Raw genomic sequence first — 24063 nt, 5'->3', positions numbered from 1 at the left:
GAGAAAGCCCGTGCACAGCAACGAAGACCCAATGCAGCCAAAAATAAATAAATAAAATAAATAAACTTATATTAAAAAAAAGAAATAATGCTTACAGTGAATTATATTTCTAAGACTTATATAACCATTCCTTCCTTTAGGGAAATGGTTATTAAGGAGTGGGGTGGAAAATATCAATATATATATAAGGCTCACCCAGAGAGATTTTTCAAGCTATACATTCCCCCTCCACAAATATTCTGATATATTCCTTTTTGTTCTCTCTCTGGAATCAATGCTATAATGAACCATTGACTGCTGTGTGTCATATCCTTTTGTATGTTGTGAATTATTATTTTAGATTTATCAGGGAATGAAATGTTTCCAATTCGAATTCTACAAAAATATAAGACAACATTTTGTTTAAATTACGTTATTTATTTTTAGATCATCCCTCTTAGTCCTGCATGCATTGTTAGCACAAAAAGTTGAACTTGATCACAACCTCCTTTGAAGAGATATTAGGTACATAACCACCATCTGAAGAGTTTCTTCATAGATGGCCCAAGATTTCCAGGCCTTGGTAACACTGTCAGTAACCTATACAATGTACAATAGAAAAATTTACCAAATATCCTTTGTTTAATGTAAACAAGGCAGGAGGCAAAACAGAGTATTATAGTAACACTATTTTACAGGGCCCAGAAATATGATTATCTATCATGTTTTAACACATCATATGTCACAATGACATGCATATTTTGATTAATTGTACAACCCAAAATATAATTACCATATAAATTGTGATTTTAGCACTTCACTGTAACTTCTGTCAATACCTATAAACTTCATAATTAAATGGTAATTGTATATTAATGCAATAATTTATGGAAATATGTTACCATGAATTATGAAGTAATTCCATAATTTGTGCCCCGTAAAATTAAGTGTAATAATCTTTACACTAGCAACAGTGTAAGCAAGCTAAGGATTTTGGTCCTTATAGATATATACACATATATATACACACATATACACACACAATAATGTACAATTAAACCAAAAAGCTATGTACTCATAGCTTATATATTGCACAGACAGATACATTATGAGAACCTTACATAGTCAACGTGAGTACTACAGTGATAATTGGCTGGCTAAGGACACATTTTGAGTTCTATCACGTAAAGAACGTGGCTCATTACTAAAAAAAATAAACCCAAAGACTATACTGTTAGACAGAAAGTTAAAAAAAAAGAATGTGCATACCCATTTACACCAATGTGAAGCAAGGCTAAAGTACAGTTTGGAATCTGTCATGGCAATCGATTGCTAGGGTGGTACTGCCCACTCAACACAGTGCATATCAGTCACTGTTTTGCAAATACTGAAGAACAGAAATACTCAGCTTCTGAAAGACAGTACACAAATGGCTAGTCATGGAGGACAATGTTTCACCAACAAATCCAACTCACTGTGAGAACTTGTGCTGGCTCTAGGTCTGAACTAAACACGAAGAAGAAAGGAAGGAAAGACAGCAGCAAACTTAGAAGAGAAACAAATTATACCTTAAGCTTTAGCTGATTACAAATCAAAGTTCATTACAATAACTTAGGAAAATAATTATCTTTTAAGAAGCAGCATACACACACACAAATATGAATTAAAGCTTCTCTGAGCTTGGTTTCATGGATTAGCCAAAAGGTCCTACTGTGAAATCAAGGAAAAAATCGTATTTGGTTTGAGAGGTAACATCATTGCCATTACACCTATCGAATGCTACAAAAACATTAAGAAATATCTAATATCTCTTAATGTTCTATTTTAAGTACACCTACATCAAAGTAGACTACAACTACATCTAAAAATGAAGATGTTGCAGCGTTCCTTCATCAATAAATACAGCAAACAGAATAATGCTTTCCCATTGTTAAAAATCATTTAAAGAAAATCATGCACAAAGTAACTATCTCCCACCTGTTTTCTCATTGTTTCGCTCAATAAATTTCCTAGAGTGAGCTAACAGAGATTTGCATTAAATTAGAAATTTAGTTTTTTTTTTTGTTTGTTTTAACAGTGGTAAGCATTCTAGAGCCAAGAATATTCATAATTTTTGACATTTGGTTGTTAATAAATAGCAAAAACTAACTATAAAATAAATCAGAAAACGAATACAACAAAATTAGCAGTAGGTGTAAAACAGGCTTCTATACACATGCTACACCATGTATAGATACAAACATGCTACACAAAACAACTTCTTAGAACGGGCAGCTACAGTTCCTTTCAGGCTGGAAGGTTTGCCTAGTCTGCTCCCCCAAATATCAGTAAATGAAAAGGTAAAGAGGAAAGTGCTGCTGCTTAACATTTCAACTGAAAAAATAAAACAAAAAGCCAAGGAAGCTTAAAAGCAATATTTGAGTGATAAGTATCACTTAAAGGAAGGATAGAAAGTGGATTAGCAAACGCCATTTTGTAAATCAAGTACCAGCATGCTGTGCACAGCGCAGCTTTGCCAACTACCCACACCACATGTTCCTACACACGTACCCATTCACACATATACCAATTTACCCAAGTTCTTTCATATGTAAACAGGTCAAACTTGCTGGTTTGTTTTAAAATCTCTTTAGAACGATTTAAAACAAAAGACTGAACAAAATGGAAAAAAAAAAATGTAAACATTCAGGAGGCCATTGGCATTTTGATTGCTGCCACCTACACGCTACCATGCATTTCAATAAGAAAATCAAATTATAAAGCAATTTTCAGAGAGGGAGGGAGAGAGAGAAAAAAAAGGGTCTCAACCCAATACATGTTAATTGGCTTAAAAAATACTATTTTAGTAAACACTACCAACAGTGAGCACAAATTCAACATTGTTGCAAAAATGACAAAGTTTAAATAAACTGGGACCCATACATGAAAATCAATCACTAACGTGGCTATGTGCACAAGAGAGTAAAAGAAGGTTTCTCTAAAAAATATATATATTAATCAAGAATTTCTTTATCATATTAAATTGTTATTCTTAGAAAAGCTGAAGAAAGTTAATGGTGCTCTACACATTTTTATCTTCTATTATTAATTCATTTGATGGTTCCTAAATTGTACTTTTTTCTCACTTACAGTTTTTTTCAATATTTTGTTTGATAAGAACTCTGACCTTAAAAAGTTATAAAATTAGGTGTTTTTTTTTCTGCTACTTATTAATCCAAAAGAATATAAGCACTTGAGTCCCAGAGAATGTCAAAATGCCTTGCTACCTAAAAGGATATTAAATTAACAGAAATATCATCAAAGTCATGACATCAGAAATTTTGCAGCTTTTCACACAGGCATTAGAAATGCTTATTTCCTGAAGTTCCTTTGATTGTATCCTGGACTCAAGGATGCGCAACTTTATATCTAGAACCATTATGATAAAGTCAACATCACACAACATTGTACTGAGTGTCCACTCAGTGGGTTCTGAATGGTTCTGTCCAGTTTACAGCAATGCTTCATTTAAAAAGGCTTTTTATCCTCTCGTGGCTGGGTGGAACTGAGGCTTTTTTGATGAAATGCATACAACAGTTCTGTTCCCTTGGTTACTTGCAAGATGCTGTTTATGGTGTGGAGGCAGCATGGTATTTCACAAAGGCGATGGCCGCCAGCTCCTTACAGAACTCTTCCAGCACAATCACACCCTCCAGCAACGTGATGTGCTCGATACTGGGAAGGGAAAGCAGGCAATCAATCAATCGATGCAGGCTGGTATTAGCAAATCATCAAGTTTTGGCAAAAGTTTTAGATAAACAACATGTAAAATGCTGACTTACATAGGGCCTTCAGGTTCCAGACCAAGTAATCGTTTTCTGACTAATAGAAGCTTGGGAGTAAAATCTTGAATACGCTGGATTCGAACCATGAGGTCTCCAACAACCTGTGTCACAGGCACAAAAGGAGCTCAGTTCCTGAACACCTCCATGGGGATTTTCAGGATAAAAAAATACTCCATTTCCTATTACTAAATGAAGACTGTCACTTTTCACTATTCACATAACAATCTTCGACAAAGGACTCATAGCTATCCCTTAAAATACAGAAGTTATACATAACACTTAAAAGAATGAATCTTTATTCTCCACATTCTGTAGTAAAATAATTATTTCTAAACAGTAAATATATAATATTTTTTATTATGTGACACTAATTACACACAATGATATTAAGATGTTAATTGGTCGGGTTTATCAATCCTAGAGAACATAACAAAACTAATAACTCACCCTGACGATTACAGAGAAGAGAGATCTACAGCCAGAAGCAAGGTTCACATAAGGGTCCAAAAGGTACTCGTGTATGTGTGGATGAGGGAAGAGAGAAAGTCTAGATAACACTGATGTTACTTGTAAATTGACATCATATGGCTACGGAGAGGGAAAAACCAAAAAGATATTTGACATTATGTATAATGTATATACCTGACAACTTAATTTACCATTTCCATTTGTCTTCTTAAGAAAAAGGAAAATCTACCATCTCATTCCTCCCACTACATGCTCTTCTACAATGAAAATATCTATAACTAAATTAGCTCTAGCTTGCACCACCTTAGTCAAAGTGCATATATCACAGTCCTAAAACTTAAAATAAAAGGTATGCACATAAACATATAGAAAAAAATAAATATATAACAAAGTCAGAATGTCTCTGTTTTATGCAGGTTGTTTTATGTAGTAAAATAGTTCAAGAGGTCATCAAAACCCACCAAAGGGTCATATGTAATATTAACTACAAACAGTGGAAGACATTAAATATAAGACCAAAGATAGAAGGGAAGGTATTAAAATCTTTTGTAGTAGTCTAATTTTAGAAATGATAATCCTCGTCTCTTATTCAACTACTGCCAATTACCAAAAGCATGTATACAACAAAGTCATATACATCACAGAACCTTGTCAACAGAATGAAGGTACTTGGGGGTAGAAATAACTACCATATGCCTCAAAAGTGAACAAGAAGATTCAAAATCATGATTAAAGACAGGCTCCTTTACTGTGCAAGAGCATTAACTCTTCCAAAACAATGTCTGTGTACATCTGTGTGTAGTTCCTCATATACTTTTCTGTATGTAGTGTCACAATTTTACTTGAATTCTGTTTTTTTTAATATTTAATCTGTTTATTCTTCGTAGGAAGCAGCTTGGAGGTGCTTTACAGAGTATGTGTCAAAATCCAAGCGAAATGCATAATGTACAAAAAGAGTTGCTATTATTGTGCCTAGAACTTTCAACAGAAATCTCTCATCCCTTCCAGTTTTCTTCTTCTAAGCAGCCAAAGGCAACTGAGTGGCTGAAACAAAACTGACTTCAGTGAGAAGGTTGGAAAGAACCTAGGTGACCGGATGAGTGAGAAACAGATGTTGCAGCAGGAGCAAGGGAAAAGTGATTCAGGACCAAGTTGATAATAACAACGGAATCTGAATCTTTTACCCTCATTCACTGAGCAGCTTTTAAGCCCTTGATCATAATGAATACCAATCCAGAAGTGAATATTTGACATTTAAAGGACAGCAAATGCTTGAGCATGTGCCAGAAGATATCAAAGATACTGTTATTTGAACAAAAACTCAAGGCCTGTGCTAAAGTCCAATTTTAGTCTTTTTTGCTTACTACTAGATACATGAACACAGATTTTCTGAAAGAAGAAAAACTACCCCTAAGTCACTCTTATTCAAAATCTAGCCTTAAGCAAGATAAATGAAAGGAGATACGATTCCCATTAAAAGATAGTTTGAAGGGCATCTTTTCCTACTAGATAATATTTGCAACAGAATAGCCTTCTCCAAGACTCAGTTCAAAACAAACAATGAATTCACATTAAATTGTATTTTAGGCACAAAGGAAACATTTAAAAAAATCTTTAAGAAGAATGCATTTGGTAAAATGTGGACAAAATCATTTAAAATACAACTTAAGTACAGTATTGTACATGACTTCATTTCAGGTGGTTCAGAGTTTTAGGTCACTAAATTCTGCCATTTACAGGTACTTAAATAAATTGAGAAAATTTGGCTTCAAACAACTATATATTGCCACTTAAACTCTGTATTTTCTCTATATGGTGTTAGTCTGGTTTTAAGCTTTTTTTGAACAAGAATCTATATCTTTGGCTGTTTAAGAAACTTAAGGCTGACTCAGATTATATTTAAAAAAATTTTTTTAAAGTCTTTATTGAATTTGTTACAATATTGCTTCTGTTTTATGTTTTGTTTTTTTGGCACGGAGGCATGTGGGATCTTAGCTCCCTGACCAGGGATCAAACCAGCACCCCCTGCGCTGGAAGGCAAAGTCTTAACCACTGGACCACCAGGGAAGTCCCAGATTATATTTTTATGTTGTGAAAATGAAGATAAATTTCAGCTAGATAGAAACTGTTCCACCATACTCTGAACTGGTCTCTGCTTCACTGGTCTCTTTCTTCTACTTTAAAGTAGTAACTTTAAAACAAGCTGGCCTTTTAGAGGGTAGTTAACAGCAACTGTTTGTATCTATTATTTTGAATCCCTCCCATTTGTACTTTATACAGTATTCACCTGAAATAAAAGTTAACCAGATTTTTCTGACACGTTAAGTGCACTGGGCCCATTTTTGATTGAACTCACCCTAAATACAAGGTCTGAATTTTGGAACAATAAACTTTGAGTTAAAAGCATATTGATGTCGGACTTCCCTGGTGGCGCAGTCGTTAAGAATCCGCCTGCCAACGCAGGGGACACGGGTTCGAGCCCTGGTCCGGGAAGATCCCACATGCCACGGAGCAACTAAGCCCGTGCGCCACAACTGCTGAGGCTGTGCCTAGAGCCCGTGTTCCGCAACAAGAGAAGCCCCCGCTCACCACAACTAGAGAAAGCCCACGCGCAGCAATGAAGACCCAATGCAGCCAAAAAAGCAAGCATACTGATGTCACGTGCAAACTCAGTCGCAACCCTTTTATTAAAGGCCAAGTATGTAGATGGTCAAAATAATAAGAAATAAGTCAAGTTTTTAAAAATCTCAACAACTTGATAGTCTCTGAAATTTCTTATAACACCTGCATTTAACAAGATTTTATATTTTTTAAAGTATTTTAAATTGCTTTTTTCATATAATTCTTACAAGCAAATCAAGTAATATCAACTTCACTTTAACAATAAGAAAATGTGACAAACAGCTAAGTTTAGTTGCCCAAGTTCAGATTTTTCACCGTCAGAGCAGGGACAAGAACTTGGGCTTCCCTATATTTTTCCTGGTATTCTTTACATTCTGCTATGGACTTTCATTTTTACTATCTTTTTAAAATCACAACGGTTAAAAACAATACTAAACACACTATATTTTTCAAAAATTAACATTGTGACAACACAATAGTGTCATGAATACCTGATGCCATAACTTCTCAATTATACATGCAGAAATTAGCTACTTTATTAATTATCCATAGTAATGTTTAATCCCAGCCTGGTTACCCTGATCCTATTAGGGGTATATATGTACTAAGAAAATACAAGCAAACATCACCTTCAGCAAAAACATTTAGAAGAGAAAGAAAATGAAATTAAACCAAGCACGCTAGGCACACCAGGACTCATGATTATCTTTGAGATCTGATTATAATGTCCTTCTCCAAAAAGGCTTGGAAAATCAAGCGTTTTAAAGACAGAAGGGTTGAGGCTAGGCGCCACAGCTCACTAAGTCACATGAACTGAAACTAAGGATTCCTCATTTATACAATAATACAAGGAACTGTCTTGCCTATCATTCAGGATTCCAGGAAGAGTAAGTTAGACACTGTGTATGATCGCTTCTGCACTGTGAAGAGCTATCTGGTGAACGGAAAAGAACTGTAAGCATTCCGGGATATTCTGTCTCCAGGGTATCCTTTTGTGTCAGCACTCTACAGACTGAAGGGAAAAATGCTCAGGTGTGGTGAGGATTCAGAGAGGATCTTTCCACTCAATTCAGAAACTACTTTTTAAAATTTAGATTCCTTGTGAGTGCTTTTGGTCAAAATTTCTAAAGATTACTGACTTAATACTGATTGTTAACGTCTCTTCTGTGTTAGTTGAATCAGATCCAAACTAAGCCAAGAGAACCAGCACAAAAACACAATATACTGATGAGCCCCACTACCTGGGAGGTTTACACAGCCATGATGTATTACAGCATAATACCTTCAGTAGCTGGATTTAAATACTTTGGTTGTTAAGTATTAAAAACCAACCAACAGGGCTTTCCTGGTGGCACAGTGGTTGAGAATCTGCCTGCCAATGCAGGGGACACGGGTTCAAGCCCTGGTCTGGGAAGATCCCACATGCCGCGGAGCAACTGGGCCCGTGAGTCACAACTACTGAGCCTGTGCTCCGCAACAAGAGAGGCCGCGACAGTGAGAGGCCCGCGCACCGCGATGAAGAGTGGCCCCCGCTCGCCGCAACTAGAGAAAGCCCTCGCACAGAAACGAAGACCCAACAAAGCCAAAAATAAATAAATAAATAAATAAATAAATAAATAAATTTATTTATTTAGAAAAAAAACCAACCAACAAATCAGCAAACAATGAAACACTAGAAATTCAGCACATGTTGTTAGGAGGTTAAAAGAAAAAAAAGGACTTTACTCTGTGTCTTTATTGATTACTATCAGAAACAGTGCTGACTGAAGTCCAACCCAGTGAAATACTTCTTAATTATCATTTCTTTATTTGGCTTTCTGGTTATTGAAGACAGCCTGCTTGTGGAGTAAATTTCTTTTATAACTCCCTATGGTCACACAAATATTTAACTAAAATGCTAAAATGAACAAGTACTTCAATATACAGTTTTAAATTAATTCTAAATTGGCGAACTCAGTTTCCATGCTGAGGCAAGTTTAATGCCAGATTGTTTTATTTCAAGTGTCCATCCCAGTGAGTAAAACATTTCAAAGCTCTATCGTCACTTTGTATGTCAAGGAGAGATGGAGAGAGGGATTCTACTGATATAATCCCAAATTCAGTTCTCCTGACAATCAATGAGAGAGACATAGAAACATACTGGCGGATGGTGATTTTTAGCTACCTTGGAATAAGTAAATTAACCTTTTTTAAACTGCATCTCCCCATATGAAAATGAGTATCATTCACAAGTTCTTTGTCTGAAGAAGCAGGTTCATCTGATACTGTTCCCTAATTTTAGCGAGACCAGAGCTCTCAAGATTCGATTTGAAATGACATTTAAGGTCTTCTGAATTAAACCTAACAAGTTTCACTCTACCTGTATCTGTACTAACTGTACTAACTAAAAGGCTTTCGAAGAAAGCGCTCTAGGCACTGCCGAAAGGTGTTAAGGTTATTAAGACAATAACCTACAATGAGACGTAAACATACAACTCTGTAACAGCTGTCAGGCCAAATAAAAGCTTTAACATAATGAATGCATCAGAAACCCACCAGTTGTTGGCAATCTAGCTTTATGAAAAAGTCATCTAGTGGAAAAAGAAAACAATAAAACTACTTTACTGAAGATGTAAACTAAGATATGAGTAGAACTCATGGTGAATGGCAACAAAATAATATGGAAATTAATATTTTAAAACTTGTTACCTGATCAAGAATTCTTCCCATTCTGTCAAATAAAACTTTCAAAAAATGACCTTCAAAGAAAGCTGCTTCTAAATTGCACTTTTCCAATGCTTTTGGAGACCCAGGCCACTCCCATCTTAAGCAGATAGCACAGTAGTCCCGGAACTAGGGAGAAAGTATTTGGATCATTAAAGAAGAACTGAACAAAAACAAATGGAGATTAAATAGAAATAATTTTCCCCAATAGGCATAGAAATCCACTTGACTGCTAAGTGTCTGCTAATTGTGAGGTGCCATGTAAGAGGGGAGAGGGATGAGCCGGATAACACGCTGACTGGAGAGAGGCACAAGGTCAGGTCACGACCACCAGTCCCAGCACGTTGATGCGAAAGCAGGCAGATTTTAACTTTACCAAAGTACCCCTTTCACTGCTGAGCTTATGCTCTTTCCTTTAGAGGAATTCAACCTTTTACTTATTCTCATCACAGATTTAGCGAGTATTTAAAAAGCAAAGCAAGTCTTAGCCACATTTTCAAATCTATTTTAAAATATATACAATATATAAAATAGGTGAACAGATACACAGCACCTGAGAAGGCAAACTTGACTTTCCTACGATGTGTTTACCCAGGCACGTTGCTATGACTGTCAGGAGGAAACAGGGCTGCTCTAAGTGTGGTCCGAAAACTGTTCACTACCACTGCACTGAGACGAGTACAAAACCTGAGAGCAAGTTTAGAAACTTCTCTTGCAATTTCACTGAGTAAATTTTACATCTGTTCAATCTATAATCAGGGCTTGTATTTTGTGTTTTTTCTTTTCATTTTTTTATATTTTACAAAAGCATTGGTCAGTGACAGATTGGAAATAAGTGGAAACTGGTCCTCACTACACAGTTTATCAGCAGGATACACAATATGGATTTTTATAAGCACAAGAATATCTCTTATAATAAAAAGAAAATTTTAAAGTCTTCCCGGATATGTAATTTACTTGAATTTAAAGAAAAGAAATTTAGAGCATAGTTTTCTTCCATATTCTTTCTCCCTTTTCAGATTGTCCTTATTCAATAGAGCAAAATTACTTTATCATCTCTAGTTTACAAATTAACTGAGATTAAAACATATTCTTACACAAAGCACTAACTTCAACTTTTAAAAGAAAAACATTTAAAATGATTAAAAAACCAACTTCTTCAATATCTTGTGAGTTTTAAACTATTTGTCTTTCAATAGAAAATTTTCTTTATAAAACCACACCCCAATATTTAATAAAGCATTTTTTTTAACATCTTAATTGGAGCATAATTGCTTTACAATGGTTAGTTTCTGCTTTATAACAAAGTGAATCAGTTATACATATATATATGTTCCCATATCTCTTCCCTCTTGTGTCTCCCTCCCTCCCACCCTCCCTATCCCACCCCTGTAGGTGGTCACAAAGCACTGAGCTGATCTCCCTGTGCTATGCGGCTGCTTCCCACTAGCTATCTATTTTACGTTTGGTAGTGTATATATGTCCATGCCACTTTCTCACTTTGTCACAGCTTACCCTTCCCCCTCCCCATATCCTCAAGTCCATTCTCTAGTAGGTCTGTGTCTTTATTCCTGTCTTGTCCCTAGGTTCTTCATGACCTTTTTTTTTTTTTTTCTTAGATTCCATATATATGTTAACATACGGTATCTGTTTTTCTCTTTCTGACTTACTTCACTCTGTATGACAGACTCTAGGTCCATCCACCTCACTACAATAACTCAATTTCGTTTCTTTTTATGGCTGAGTAATATTCCATTGCATATATGTGCCACATCTTCTTTATCCATTCATCTGTCGATGGACACTTAGGTTGCTTCCATGTCCTGGCTATTGTAAATAGACCTGCAATGAACATTTTGGTACATGACTCTTTTTGAATTATGGTTTTCTCAGGGTATATGCCCAGTAGTGGGATTGCTGGGTTGTATGGTAGTTCTACTTTTAGTTTTTTAAGGAACCTCCATACTGTTCTCCATAGTGGCTGTATCAATTTACATTCCCACCAACAGTGCAAAAGTGTTCACTTTTCTCCACACCCTCTCCAGCATTTACTGTTTCTAGATTTTTTGATGACGGCCATTCTGACCAGTGTGAGATGATATCTCATTGTAGTTTTGATTTGCATTTCTCTAATGATTAATGATGTTGAGCATTCTTTCATGTGTCTGTTGGCCATCTGTGTATCTTCTTTGGAGAAATGTCTATTTAGGTCTTCTGCCCATTTTTGGATTGGGTTGTTTGTTTTTTGTTATTGAGCTGCATGAGCTGCTTGTAAATTTTGGAGATTAATCCTCTGTCAGTTGCTTCATTTGCAAATATTTTCTCCCATTCTGAGGGTTGTCTTTTGGTCTTGTTTATGGTTTCCTTTGCTGTACAAAAGCTTTTTAAGTTTCATTAGGTCCCATTTGTTTATTTTTGTTTTTATTTCCATTTCTCTAGGAGGTGGGTCAAAAAGGATCTTGCTGTGATTTATGTCATAGAGTGTTCTGCCTATGTTTTCCTCTAAGAGTTTGATGGTGTCTGGCCTTACATTTAGGTCTTTAATCCATTTTGAGTTTATTTTTGTGTATGGTGTTAGGGAGTGTTCTAATTTCATACTTTTACATGTACCTGTCCAGTAATAAAGCATTTTTATATTAACACTTCTGAAATTCTGAGCTAGAAAGTAATAGTGTAAATTTTTTCTATTCTTTTTGTGTCTTGTCAAATATTTCTGAAACAATCATAACTGTAATCAGAATATGGAAATGAAACTTTACAGAAAGAATCAAAGCAGTTTAAAAATCCAGTCAGTACTACTGAGGTTGGTACTACTTTTATTGCCTCTATTTTCTTGTTACATGAATGTATTTGCATTACTCTAGTTATTCACATAGTAATGCGGACTTGAATTCAGGCTTAAAGCATCATGAATTAACTATAAGCGCATGCAAGTTAATTATCAATAAGAGCACACTTTAACCCAAAGGATTTAAATGAAAATTAAATGTATATTTTTCTGACTTGAGACATTTCAAAATTTGGAATTTGGTAAAAATGTAAAATGTTACAGAGGGGAAAGATGACTGAGAGAAGACCATTTAATTTAATAACTAAGAGGAGACCTTTGGGAAAGTACTTTCAGTAAGGTGGAAAGCTGGGATGCAGGGGATGAAGAGCCAGCACTTGTGAATTACTGATGAGTAAGAACAGTGAAGAGGAAAGGGTATAGCCTGTGGGCTGGGGGCAATGGTGGGCGGTGGGTAGAATTATTTAAAAATCATGTTTTAGATCAGCAGGGGAAAGGATTTGGGGGGACATATAATTTCAAGGGCAGGAAGAAAGGGAAGAAAAGGAGGTGGGGGGTGGGGAAGGGAGCATAAAGAAATCTTGAGATAGAGACACACAGTTAGTGAAATGCAAAGTCAGGTCACTGGCAGAAAGTTCAAGTGGTGAGAGTGGAGTTCAGGTCTTGCAGAGAAAGGGAAACCTTTGGAGAAACGACTGTGGGCAATGTGACAACGTGTGTGCATTCTTATTAGATTGCGTGTCAAAAACTAGTTACTTCTCTTACCTGCCTATGAGCATCTCGGAGGTAGGTGTCATATCCCGTGCCCTCCACATGGTAGGATGATTTTGCTTCATCCGGTACCAGACAGAGAAAACTTAAATGAAAAAATGCCATAATCAATAATACAAATACTCTCACAATTCAACATCTCTATATGTGTTAAAATACCTAGCAATATCTTCAGTTTAGCCAAGTATTAATGCAAATGGAAACTTGAAAAGTAAAATTGTATATTCGTAAGTACTTAATCTTGAATCAGTACTACAATTCACTGATTAAATACTCTGTCATTATTTTAAAAGTTTTACTTAAAAATTACTCATTCCACTTAAAGTAGACTCAAGCAGAAGAAGACTCTACTCTTTTTACATTACAGGACAATGATCGACTGCCGTGAAATTTGTTAAGTCTCAGGAACCTGGCTTTTAAGTAACTGAACCTTCGATTTTCATGCACCCTAACTGTGCATCTTACACCACATGCAGTCTTCTCTAAAGTCACCTCCCAGCACCAGGCATATCAGCGACAGGATTGCAAAGGAAGGAAAAGAAGAAAATTGCCGGGAAAGGGCACTTAAAAAAAAAACAACATAAAAACGCTAAAAAAGAAAAAAAAAAGGAATAGCCCTCTGCTTATTAACACATGTGAGTACACGGCCAATAAGTTCAATTTGTCAAACTGGAAATTCTCAATGTTGTTCCAACTGGGAATTACTTAAAACATTTTACATTAAAAATAAGCAGAGGACCTTGAAGATTTATTTAACCACTACTACTCCAGAGCTGTCCTCTTTTGTGCAGATCGTTGCCCCTCGGCTGTCACTAGCTACATAAGCATTTCAAAAAGCTGACATAATCTCTAAAGAAGGGAAGACTGAATTCATAACATATCTCTATAATGACCAAAGAGCAGAGCTATGACATGTTATAAAAATAAGTAGGGCTTTCCTGGTGGCGCAGTGGTTGAGAGTCTGCCTGCCAATGCAGGGGACACGGGTTCAAGCCCTGGTCTGGGAAGATCCCACATGCCGCGGAGCAACTAGGCCCGTGAGCCACAACTACTGAGCCTGCGCGTCTGGAGCCTGTGCTCCGCAACAAGAGAGGCCGCGATAGTGAGAGGCCCGCACACCGCGATGAAGAGTGGCCCCCGCTTGCCGCAACTAGAGAAAGCCCACGCACAGAAACGAAGACCCAGCACAGCCATAAATAAATAAATGAAAATAAATAAATAATAATAAAAAAAATAAGTAAAAGAGATGTAAGTCAAATTAATATAGCAACTCACCTATTTACAATTTTATGGACTTCAGTTTTCCCATCATTTTTGGGGTGGTCTGGAGAAGCAGGAGGTGAAGAACTAAGCCACTCTTGGTTTGACAAAGTGTTATCTGGTGAAATGTCAGTAAACAAAGGATCTTCTTCCAGATCTCTAAGTTTAATTCAATGATGTATAAAAAAAAATTTTATTATAGTTTCTAAACCAAAAGATTCTCTGCTATGTTCTTAGAAAACATTACATAATTTTGCTAATAAAAGAATTAAGGAATAATGAATGTATTTATATTTTTTAGAGAAATTAACATTTTATACTAACATCAAACTCAAGGCTATAATGATTTTGTTACGTTTAATGACTATATACTGCCACTTGTAATTTAAAGGGACAATAAGATCAGGACATCTAAATTTTATTTTTAAAAAACTTTTAAACTGTTAGAGGTATTTCTTTTAAGAATAAGGAAGGGAAATAAGAGGAGAGAAAATTATGATTCTATATGAAATGCTAAACTCACAGAGTTGGATAGAAACTTACACTGCTCCTGCTATTAATCCATTCTCCACTACGTCTTTATCTTCTGGGCACACAGGTTTATATTCTGTATAGTTTCTTTCTTCAAGATTTCTTAGGACCAAGTTGTAAAGAATGTGCTCATTCGGTTTTTGCAAAAGATGTTCAAACATTCTTAATGTCATTATGCTTATCTGAAACCAAAAATGATAAAGGGTAACTGAAAAATAGTTTAAATAAACGATTCCTCACGCTTTCAATTTTCAAAATAAAAAGCCACATAAAAAAAGAGGCTATATTCAAAACATCACAAGTACATCAAAGTCAGTATGTCAAAGAATCTAAGTCCAATTCTAAATCCTTACATAGCTTACCTCATCAGATATGTGATCACAATGTTCAATTAACCTATGTCTTAAAGGATGTCTGCTGATTTCTGCCAGAGTTTCTGGTTCCCTCTGTTCTCCAAGGATGAAGAACACCATTTCTTGAAGCAAAATGTCAGAGGTTACTTGCCGAACAATGCGATGAAGCAGAGCAGTTGATGTCAGGATACCCATCTCAGAACTGGCAAAACAAACAAGTAATTAGTGGGCAAAAATAACATGAACACAGTGATTTTTTTTTTTTTTTTTAAGTAGAGAGGCCACTCACGTTTGCATTAATTGAGGTTCCATAACACCAATAAAAAATCTTTCATGAACAGCTTTGGCAAGGGCAACAGCAGCAGTCTAGAACATAGTATAAGTATCATTATCTTTTTTTAAAATGGGAAAGAGATTAATTTATAACATCCGTAAGTCAGTTTGCACTCTCCATCTGAATTAATGTGAAAAAACAAACTTGCCTACTGACCATCTTGTTGATGGCATATAAACCTAGATTAGACATTAGCTATTGGGTCCTTTACATGTTATCTAAATTTCCAAGAACAAAGACAAACAGGATAAAAATATTATTCCAGTCACTTATTGTATTAACATCTCCCCAAAGAGGAGAAATGGAGGGAGGCCAATGTTACCTTGCGAAGGGTTATGCTATAATACTTAAAGACACATATGGGCAGAACTTGAACTTCGATTTATTCCAGAGCTGTAATACACACACACATGCACACACCCACGTATATATACACTTTTTTTTGGTTTATTTCATTTTATTTATTTAACTGTGCTATCCTAAGACAATTAAGATATACTTAGGGATATAAACTACTAACTGTGCTATCCTAAGACAATTAAGACATATTTAAAAATATAAATTGAGGATTCAAATTTTACTTAGTTGATATTTACAGTTTTAAGTTATCAGTAAAAAACAACGAAATATTCAAACCTTTTGTGCTTCCTTTATGAGTTGATCACAATAATCAAACCAGGAGAGAAATGAAATTAAGGCTCGTTTTCCTGGAAATGCAGAAGCATCTTCTTTATGACTATATGAGTCCAAGCTATAGGACACAGAAGAAATTTGAAGTCCAAAGTTATCCGAAAGCATTAATCCAATTCAGTACAAAAGGGGAGATGAAGGCACGTGAATGAACACACAGTATGATACGTTTACACAGGCGATGCTGGATGACAATCAGAAGAGGGTTTTATAAATAAAAGCCAAAGATAAGAGAAAACCTTTTAAATGAAAGTTGTGAATAATTTTCACTCATTAAGTGGAGAGCGACTGAAGCAGAATGGAGCTGCAGCAGAAAAACCATTGAGATAGGTCCTCATATTTCCACCATAAATTTGACCAAGTGACAGAAATGAAAAGTCAGAGGTTCTCAGCAACTAGGATGGAAGGAAAGAAACATAAAGAAGGGACTGCAAGAGGAAATAACTGGTTTGCTTCTCTTCCTGCCTTAAAACACCACCCAGTAGTAAAGTTAACAAGTGGGTCTGGCAGATGTTGACAATATAGGGTGGAAAAAAACAAGTAAGAACCAAAGCAGGGTTAAAAATGCACTGAGAAACAATAACAGGTTATTATGTCAAAATGTTAGACTGCTTACAGGTGGTGGGATTATGGGTAATTTTACTTATGCTGCTTTACAGTTTTTAATAACTTATAAATGTTCCTCAATAATCGTATTTTCATATGAGAATCAAGGGGTGAGCCCTAAAAGCTGGGGGAAAGGGGTGAAACAAAGAGGTAGGAGGCGAGGTTCCACACAGGCAGGCCATGAACTGTTAGACTGCCCCAGGGGCAGTGGAGCTGATTTATAAAAGAGAAGATTCCTCCTCTCAGGGTTTTTTGTTTTTTAAAAAATATAGTCAGATAAAGTTATGGATCTTAACACAGTTAAGGTCGTAATTGATCACTATTAACAGACAGAGGGAAAATAGCTTAACTATGTAACAGATGGACCGTTCCCACGCCAATTCATTCCTGATAACAAATTATAAAACAAGCCTCAAAACACAATCCTGTTTAATGATCACTAGCAATGTTATATTTTTCAAAACTAAAGATTTCTATCATTGCAAAATGGAAATGGATTTAAAAGCGTAGGTTTAAGAAGTCACTCTTATGGGAAAACAGAAATAGCAGCTCTTACCCCCAGTTAATTGCTTCCACTGTTTCAATATCTAAGGGGTCCACTGACTGAGGTAGGGCCTTGTACAGGGAGGTGAGCCTGTCTGTGAGCAGTTCGCACAAGCAGGTGCTCTGCGTGAGGCACTTGGCGGCCGCTGGCTCTGGCAGACTCACTAGCAGCATCAAGCCCTCGCAGGCTTTCACAGCTATTCGGCCATCCTGAGGGGAGAGACACATAACCTCTTCAATGCTGGAATTAGACATACCTCAGGTTGTTTGGAAAAATTCAACTTAAACGGATTTAAAGTTTTACACCAAAGTAAAAATAGATTTTTTTTCCCTGTGCAAATAACTGAGATTATGTTAGAGGGAAAAAAAGGTAAAGAAGATGACTCACAGGACTTCTAGTAAGATTTAACAAAGAATTCACTAAGTTGTAATCCTGGTTTGGACGAACAACTGTGGCCTCTGGCAGTGCAGCGATGCTGAGGTTGTCCAAGCCTGTGGACAGATCATCCGGCTGAGGAGGCGGCGCATCCTCTAACTCGGTGTGCTCCATTCCAGAAGCACCAGACGGTTCCTCTGGCCGACAGGACTGTCCTGTATCTGTTGACAAGGAATCTTGACCTTTTAATACATCTTCTGAAGTTGCATTTGGTGCTCCTTTAGAAGCCAGAGATTTAAACTTGTTCTGAAAAGGAATACATGTTTTGTAAGATTCACGTCAAAATCCTTATGTAATAGAAATCATATTTTACTGGGTTTTTCCAAAATTAACATTCAATATCTAGCCACTGTAGCAATGGATACATGTTGTGACAAATGAAAATACCCAGACTTAAACAAACTGTGTTTTAGATATTTTAAAATTACACAGGTGTTTCGGAGGTAGAGAAGGGACTTGAGGACGTGGGGAGGGGGAAGGTGAGACTGGGACGAAGTGAGAGACTGGCATGGACATATATACACTACCAAATGTAAAATAGATAGCTAGTGGGAAGCAGCCGCATAGCACAGGGAGATCAGCTCGGTGCTTTGTGACCACCTAGAGGGGTGGGATAGGGAGGGTGGGAGGGAGATGCAAGAGGGAGGAGATATGGGGATATATGTATATGTACAGCTGACTCACTTTGTTGTACAGCAGAAACTAACACACCAGTGTAAAGCAATTACACCCCAATAAAGATGTTAAAAAAAAATTACATAGGCGTTTATGATACTCTCCAGAACACGATCTACAAACTGTTTTACACCAACTATAAACAATGAACAATACTAGCGATAACTATTTGACTACTACTGAAAACAACTGATGTTAGTGAGGAAAAAAAAGATTCAGGAAGTTTCAATTGCAGTTAATTGTTTTCTAATCACTAGGCTACTAAAAATACATTGCCCCAATGTTGACTCTTCTAAAACCAGTTTTCTAAGATGATTTTTCTGTTTTTTCCTTATACTTCTGCTCTGTAAATATAAACCAACATCCTGAGGGCATTCTTACTTGTGTTTCTGAGGATAAAACTAAGATTTGCTTGAAATATTGTGACCCTTCCCCCCACCACATACACCCAAACACAAAAAGAATCTAAACTGAAGCAACTCTTTAGTTCCCAGGTAAAAGTATCTTGCTTTCCATTTAAACACAAGAGCAAAAGTCAAATCACTCACACAAGTTAGAATTCATCATAAACCCGCTTCTCTGCAGGGCCTATCAGAGTGTTTCACCCATCACAGAAGTGCATTAAATGCTGAATGAACTCAAAGTTCTACTTCCAAAGTTATATGATAGTTATTAGAAATCACTTTATTACTATTAAAAGTAGAGTTTAGACCAATCTTCTTGAGAAATTGAGCTCAGAGCACATATATTAAAAGAAAACAATTCTGAGGAACTACATGAATATCCCAAACAACTTCCCTATTTCCTATAAAGTCAATTGCATATCATAGTCTTTATGAATGTAGAACATTTTATTCCATCTAAAATGTTAACACTATTGTTGGGCGTGGCACCTGGGATAAGAATGGCAAGAGGAAGAGTAATCCTAGAACAGCACTCACTCCCTAAACTAGTGTTCCTCAAAGTGTGACTCAGGACTGTTGGCCTTGTGGTCTTCTGTGGGGCCTGATAAAAATGCAGATTCCTGGGTCTCACCTAGACCTCCAGAATGAGAATATTTGGAGGTGGAACCAAGGAATCTGCATTTTGAAAAAGCTCTGCAAGCAAGTACAAACTCTTCATCCTGCCATTCAAAGCCTTTGACAATTCCAACCTATCTGTCTAGGCCCTTTTCTTACCACATGGCCTAGTTAAACTATGTGAACACACCACAAACTTTCATATCTTCACTCCTTTACTTATGCTCACCCCTTCTTATCTAAACATCTGTCAAGGCTCATTTCAAAGACAACCTCTTCCATGCCGCCTTTCCTAATGACCAGGGCCGATGTAATCTCTTCATCCTATGAACATTTAGGGGGCATTAGGGGGTATCTTTCTTATGATACTCACCTTACTCTACCTTAGATTACAGTATCTGAACATTAGTCTTACCCTCATCACCAGACTACGAACTCCTTTAGGGCAAAAATGTTTCTAACTCATCTACTATCTGCACTTAATTCACAGCAGATGTATCTATTAGCTGATATAAATGAACAGAGAAATTAGATTTCAGGGGATACATGCTCAAGAACTGCAAAGTACTTCTATTACTATCTGTTACTTACCAGTAATAAAGCTGCATTTCTCTAAAGATTCATTCATTCAATAAGAGTTAATTAAAGTTACTCTGCATTGTGCTAGATACCAGAGAAGCTGTGGGGACCTAAAGATTAATGAGATAGAGTCCTTGTCCTCAAGGAGCTTACTGACCAGGAAGAAAAAATAAAATGCATATAAATAACTCTAATGCTAGGGAGCTTGTAATAACTGACATTAAAAGCGTATAAGTAGTCCGATCAGTTCAGAAAATGGAGATACCTAGCACCTCAGGCTTTGGAGAAGTATGTGCTATAAACATGCTGCATTACAGCAGTCATGACACTAATTCAGAAAGGTGTTCTTGGTATTGAGGTCGAAATGTAAATGTTTCTCTGAAAACAGGCAGGCATACATATGCTTGCAAATTTTCTCTGCTTCTGATCTATGGCTGTGTACTTCTGAAACAAGTTTCGGAGATTCTGAGAAAAACTCCTTAAAGCTTAAGGTTGGAAGAAAATCTACTGCATCTAAAGTAACTTAGGTATCGGGACTTCCCTGGTGGCTCAGTGGTTAAGAATCCGCCTGCCAATGCAGGGGACACGGGTTTAAGCCCTGGTCCGGGAAGATCCCACATGCCGCGGGAGCAACTAAGCCTGTGCACCACAACTATTGAGCCTGTGCTCTACGGCCCGCGTGCCATAACTACTGAAACCTGCACGCCTAGAGCCTGTGCTCCGCAACAAGAGAAGCCACCGTGATGAGAAGCCTGCGCACCACAACGAAGAGTAGCCCCCGCTCGCCACAACTAGAGAAAGACCGCGTGCAGTGATGAAGACCCAATGCAGCCAAAGTATAAATAAATAAAAATTAAAAAAAAAAAAAGTAACTTAGGTATCTAAGAAAACTTTAGTAAAAAACTTTGAGAAGAAAAATCTCATACTTAGTCAAATCGAGATATTTGATACATTTATATCATAAGGCTATTCCAGCCATGTTGAAGCAAACTTTCAAAATATGATGCATACCATGAAAATCAGGCATTCATAGCCCTTAACACTAACCTAGAAATTTAAATTCATGCAATTTTGCAGCTTCATTGTTTACCTACCTCCAGTAAGAGTGCAGAATAAGATCCTGAATTACTTATTAAATAAAGTGAATAAAAAATGAGCCCATCTATTAGAACGGCTAAAAGTTTTAAAAACCAAACAAAAAAACTTGACAACACCCACTCTGACAAGAACATGGAACAACAGAACTCTCATACAGTGTCCATGGGATGCAAAATGAAAAACCCACTCGGGAAGAGTTTTGCAAATATACACTTACTACATGATACGGAAATCCTACTCTGAGGTATTTACCCAAGTGAAATGAAAATCTAAATCCATACAAAAATCTGTGAATGTTTACAGTGGCCTCATCCATAATTGCCCCAAACTGGAAACAACCCATAAGTCCCTCAACTGGTGAATGGATAAACAACTGTGGTACATCTATACAGTGGAATACTACTCAGCAATGTAAAGGACCAAACTCATGGATGACTCTCAAATGCATTATATGAAGTAAAAAAAAGCCAGATTCAAAAGGCTGATTATATTTTTATGACTTTCTGGAAAAGAGAAAACTTGGGACAGAAAACAGATCAATGATTGCTTGGGGCAGAGGTGGAAACAGGATGACCAGGAAAGGACATATGGTAAGGTGATGGAGCTACTGCATATCTTGATTGTGTTGGTGGTTACACGACTGTGTTTGTCAAACTCATAGAATGGTGGATCGGAAAGACTGAGTTGTACTCTAACTTATACCTCAATCTGAAAAAAAAAAAAAAGAAGAAAAAACATTTTTTAACAAAAAAAACAACATTTTTTCTAATATATTCCTAAATGACTTCACTGCTGAAAAAAAGTAAATGAAAGCAGGAAATACATAAAAGTTATTTTCTAATTTAAAACTGGAAATAAAATCCAAATATCAATTAAGTAAACTATGATTCGGTGACTACAGCTATGAAAAGATAGTACAAGATAACAGAGCAATTCCAACTGTTACACCAGGGTGGGGAGGTAACTCATGATGCTTCGCATCTTGTCCAAATCTGCACACACCATCCTTACCCCAGGTCAAGTTACCCACACTCTGCACTTGAGCAAGCCTGGCTGAAAATATGATAGCTTATAAATTCCCGTGACTTCTCTCTCCCTGATTTGCCCTTCAAGCTGTACTCCTTCTAAGCCTTGGCTTTGTATTTGTCCAGCCCCTATACTGCCCCATACATCTGGCTCAATCACATTCTTTGAGAGTCGTTTTTCTCAGGAGATTTCAGGTTAAAATAAAACAGTGCTCTTAAATGAAAATTCTGGGAAGTAAAACAAGCTATCTGATTCCCAAAGAAGTAATTCCTTCTAATATTATTCACAGAATTCAATTCTCATAATAATTTTAATACACACATACTTTGAAGGTTGACAGGAAGTATACCATACCTCCAGAAAAAAATTAACCAAGTAGGGATCTTGTTTCAGCTTTGCACACACAATGCAGAGAAACTGAATTTCTTCATTTTCTGTTGGCGTTGCAAGGACTTCACCACACAGTCGAATTAATTTCTGTCAAAAAATTTAAAACAAATGTTTAAACTTAGGTTACTTTTTATAAACATGTAAACAGCCATTCATTTACCTTCAGGATATTTAAAATTTTCAAATAATGCAAATACCTTGCATTTTTCAGAAAGAACACTATTTACAATCACCTATATCAAAATAAATTTGCTAGCAGTAAGTTTTTCAAATATGTTACTCTAAAAAATTAATGAGTTATATAATAAACTCTCCTTGAGATGTCATGGAAATAAGTAAATGGTAAAATTAATGTATAAAATTTTAAAAGAGAAATATAAAGACATGAAATGCATTTAATACATCGTCATGCATAAAGAAAGCTCAAGTATTTGCTAATTTGCATGTTATTTTAGAAAAATCATATAAAATTATTTCTATACGAAAAGAAGCAAACTGAAAAGTTTTGTGTAAAGGGAACAAAATACCTGCACTGGCCTATGCACGTTAATATGTGGAAGTAGTGGCTGCCGGACTTTCCCCAGAAGTTTGGTATAGAACACCAAAACCTGCTGTTTCATCCCCGGAGGGCACTAGGGGTAGGAGAAAAGAAAAGCAAACAAGAAAAAAACAGACAACGCAAACATACTTACTTAAAAGCTTAAAAAATAGGAGAGGCAATGTACGTGAATATATTCCACCTTCAAAAATCAATGCAATTAGCCAGTTAATGACTTTATCAGAATAAAATTCTCCATGAAATTATTACTGACTGGTATTGTATAAATAAAATTACATCTGGGACTATAATATAGTGTATGAGACCACAGGCTGATGTAATTACAAATAGCCTGGTGATAATGTGCCATGGAGACTGGAGTTTGGCTCAGGCAATGCCAACCTGTTTATATTCTAAATGCTAGGGTAACAGGAAACTCCCCAGCCAAAGCAAAGGCAGAATCTTATCGCTTACGCTACTGACAGGTAATCAATAACCTTCCATCATACACGTGTAGGAGAAATGAAGCCTTCTAACACATATTATGTAAATAAAGGAATCCTATGTATAAACTGCTGTGATTTATTCTAACAATGCTGTTCTAAATTAGTTGCAAAATTACTTACATTATGATTACTATAGGCAATGAATATTTAATAAATAAGTTTTGATAACATGCCAATTGTTTTAAATATTTGCTGAAAAGTAGGTATACCTGATGATTCCTCATGTTGTAGATTAAGAGAGTATGAGTTAACAAGGTTATATGTTCTATAGTTAACCTGCTTATTCTGCCTCAGATTTAAAATATAGACACAAAAGAAGTATTT

The 24063-nt window shown here is 36.2% G+C and overlaps 1 protein-coding gene across 1 annotated transcript in view; it reads right to left on the bottom strand.

Annotated features, from left to right (window-relative positions):
* Positions 1 to 415: 415 nt before the first annotated feature.
* The window catches only part of FHIP2A (FHF complex subunit HOOK interacting protein 2A), a 36696-nt gene continuing 13048 nt past the window's right edge, over positions 416 to 24063 (bottom strand). The window contains exons 4-17 of the mRNA XM_068548620.1: positions 23223 to 23327; positions 22660 to 22782; positions 17861 to 18154; positions 17486 to 17682; positions 16270 to 16384; positions 15589 to 15665; positions 15309 to 15501; positions 14959 to 15128; positions 14431 to 14574; positions 13150 to 13240; positions 9582 to 9725; positions 4251 to 4391; positions 3801 to 3904; positions 416 to 3693 (exon numbers count right to left, since the gene is read on the bottom strand). Of these exons, the coding sequence (XP_068404721.1) occupies positions 3588 to 3693; positions 3801 to 3904; positions 4251 to 4391; positions 9582 to 9725; positions 13150 to 13240; positions 14431 to 14574; positions 14959 to 15128; positions 15309 to 15501; positions 15589 to 15665; positions 16270 to 16384; positions 17486 to 17682; positions 17861 to 18154; positions 22660 to 22782; positions 23223 to 23327 (2004 nt within the window). The 3' untranslated portion in view covers positions 416 to 3587. The remainder of the gene's footprint in view (positions 3694 to 3800; positions 3905 to 4250; positions 4392 to 9581; positions 9726 to 13149; positions 13241 to 14430; positions 14575 to 14958; positions 15129 to 15308; positions 15502 to 15588; positions 15666 to 16269; positions 16385 to 17485; positions 17683 to 17860; positions 18155 to 22659; positions 22783 to 23222; positions 23328 to 24063) is intronic.

The sequence above is a fragment of the Eschrichtius robustus genome, chromosome 7, assembly GCF_028021215.1.
Source record: "Eschrichtius robustus isolate mEscRob2 chromosome 7, mEscRob2.pri, whole genome shotgun sequence".
NCBI lineage: Eukaryota > Metazoa > Chordata > Mammalia > Artiodactyla > Eschrichtiidae > Eschrichtius > Eschrichtius robustus.
This window is presented reverse-complemented; position numbering and strand designations above follow the sequence as displayed.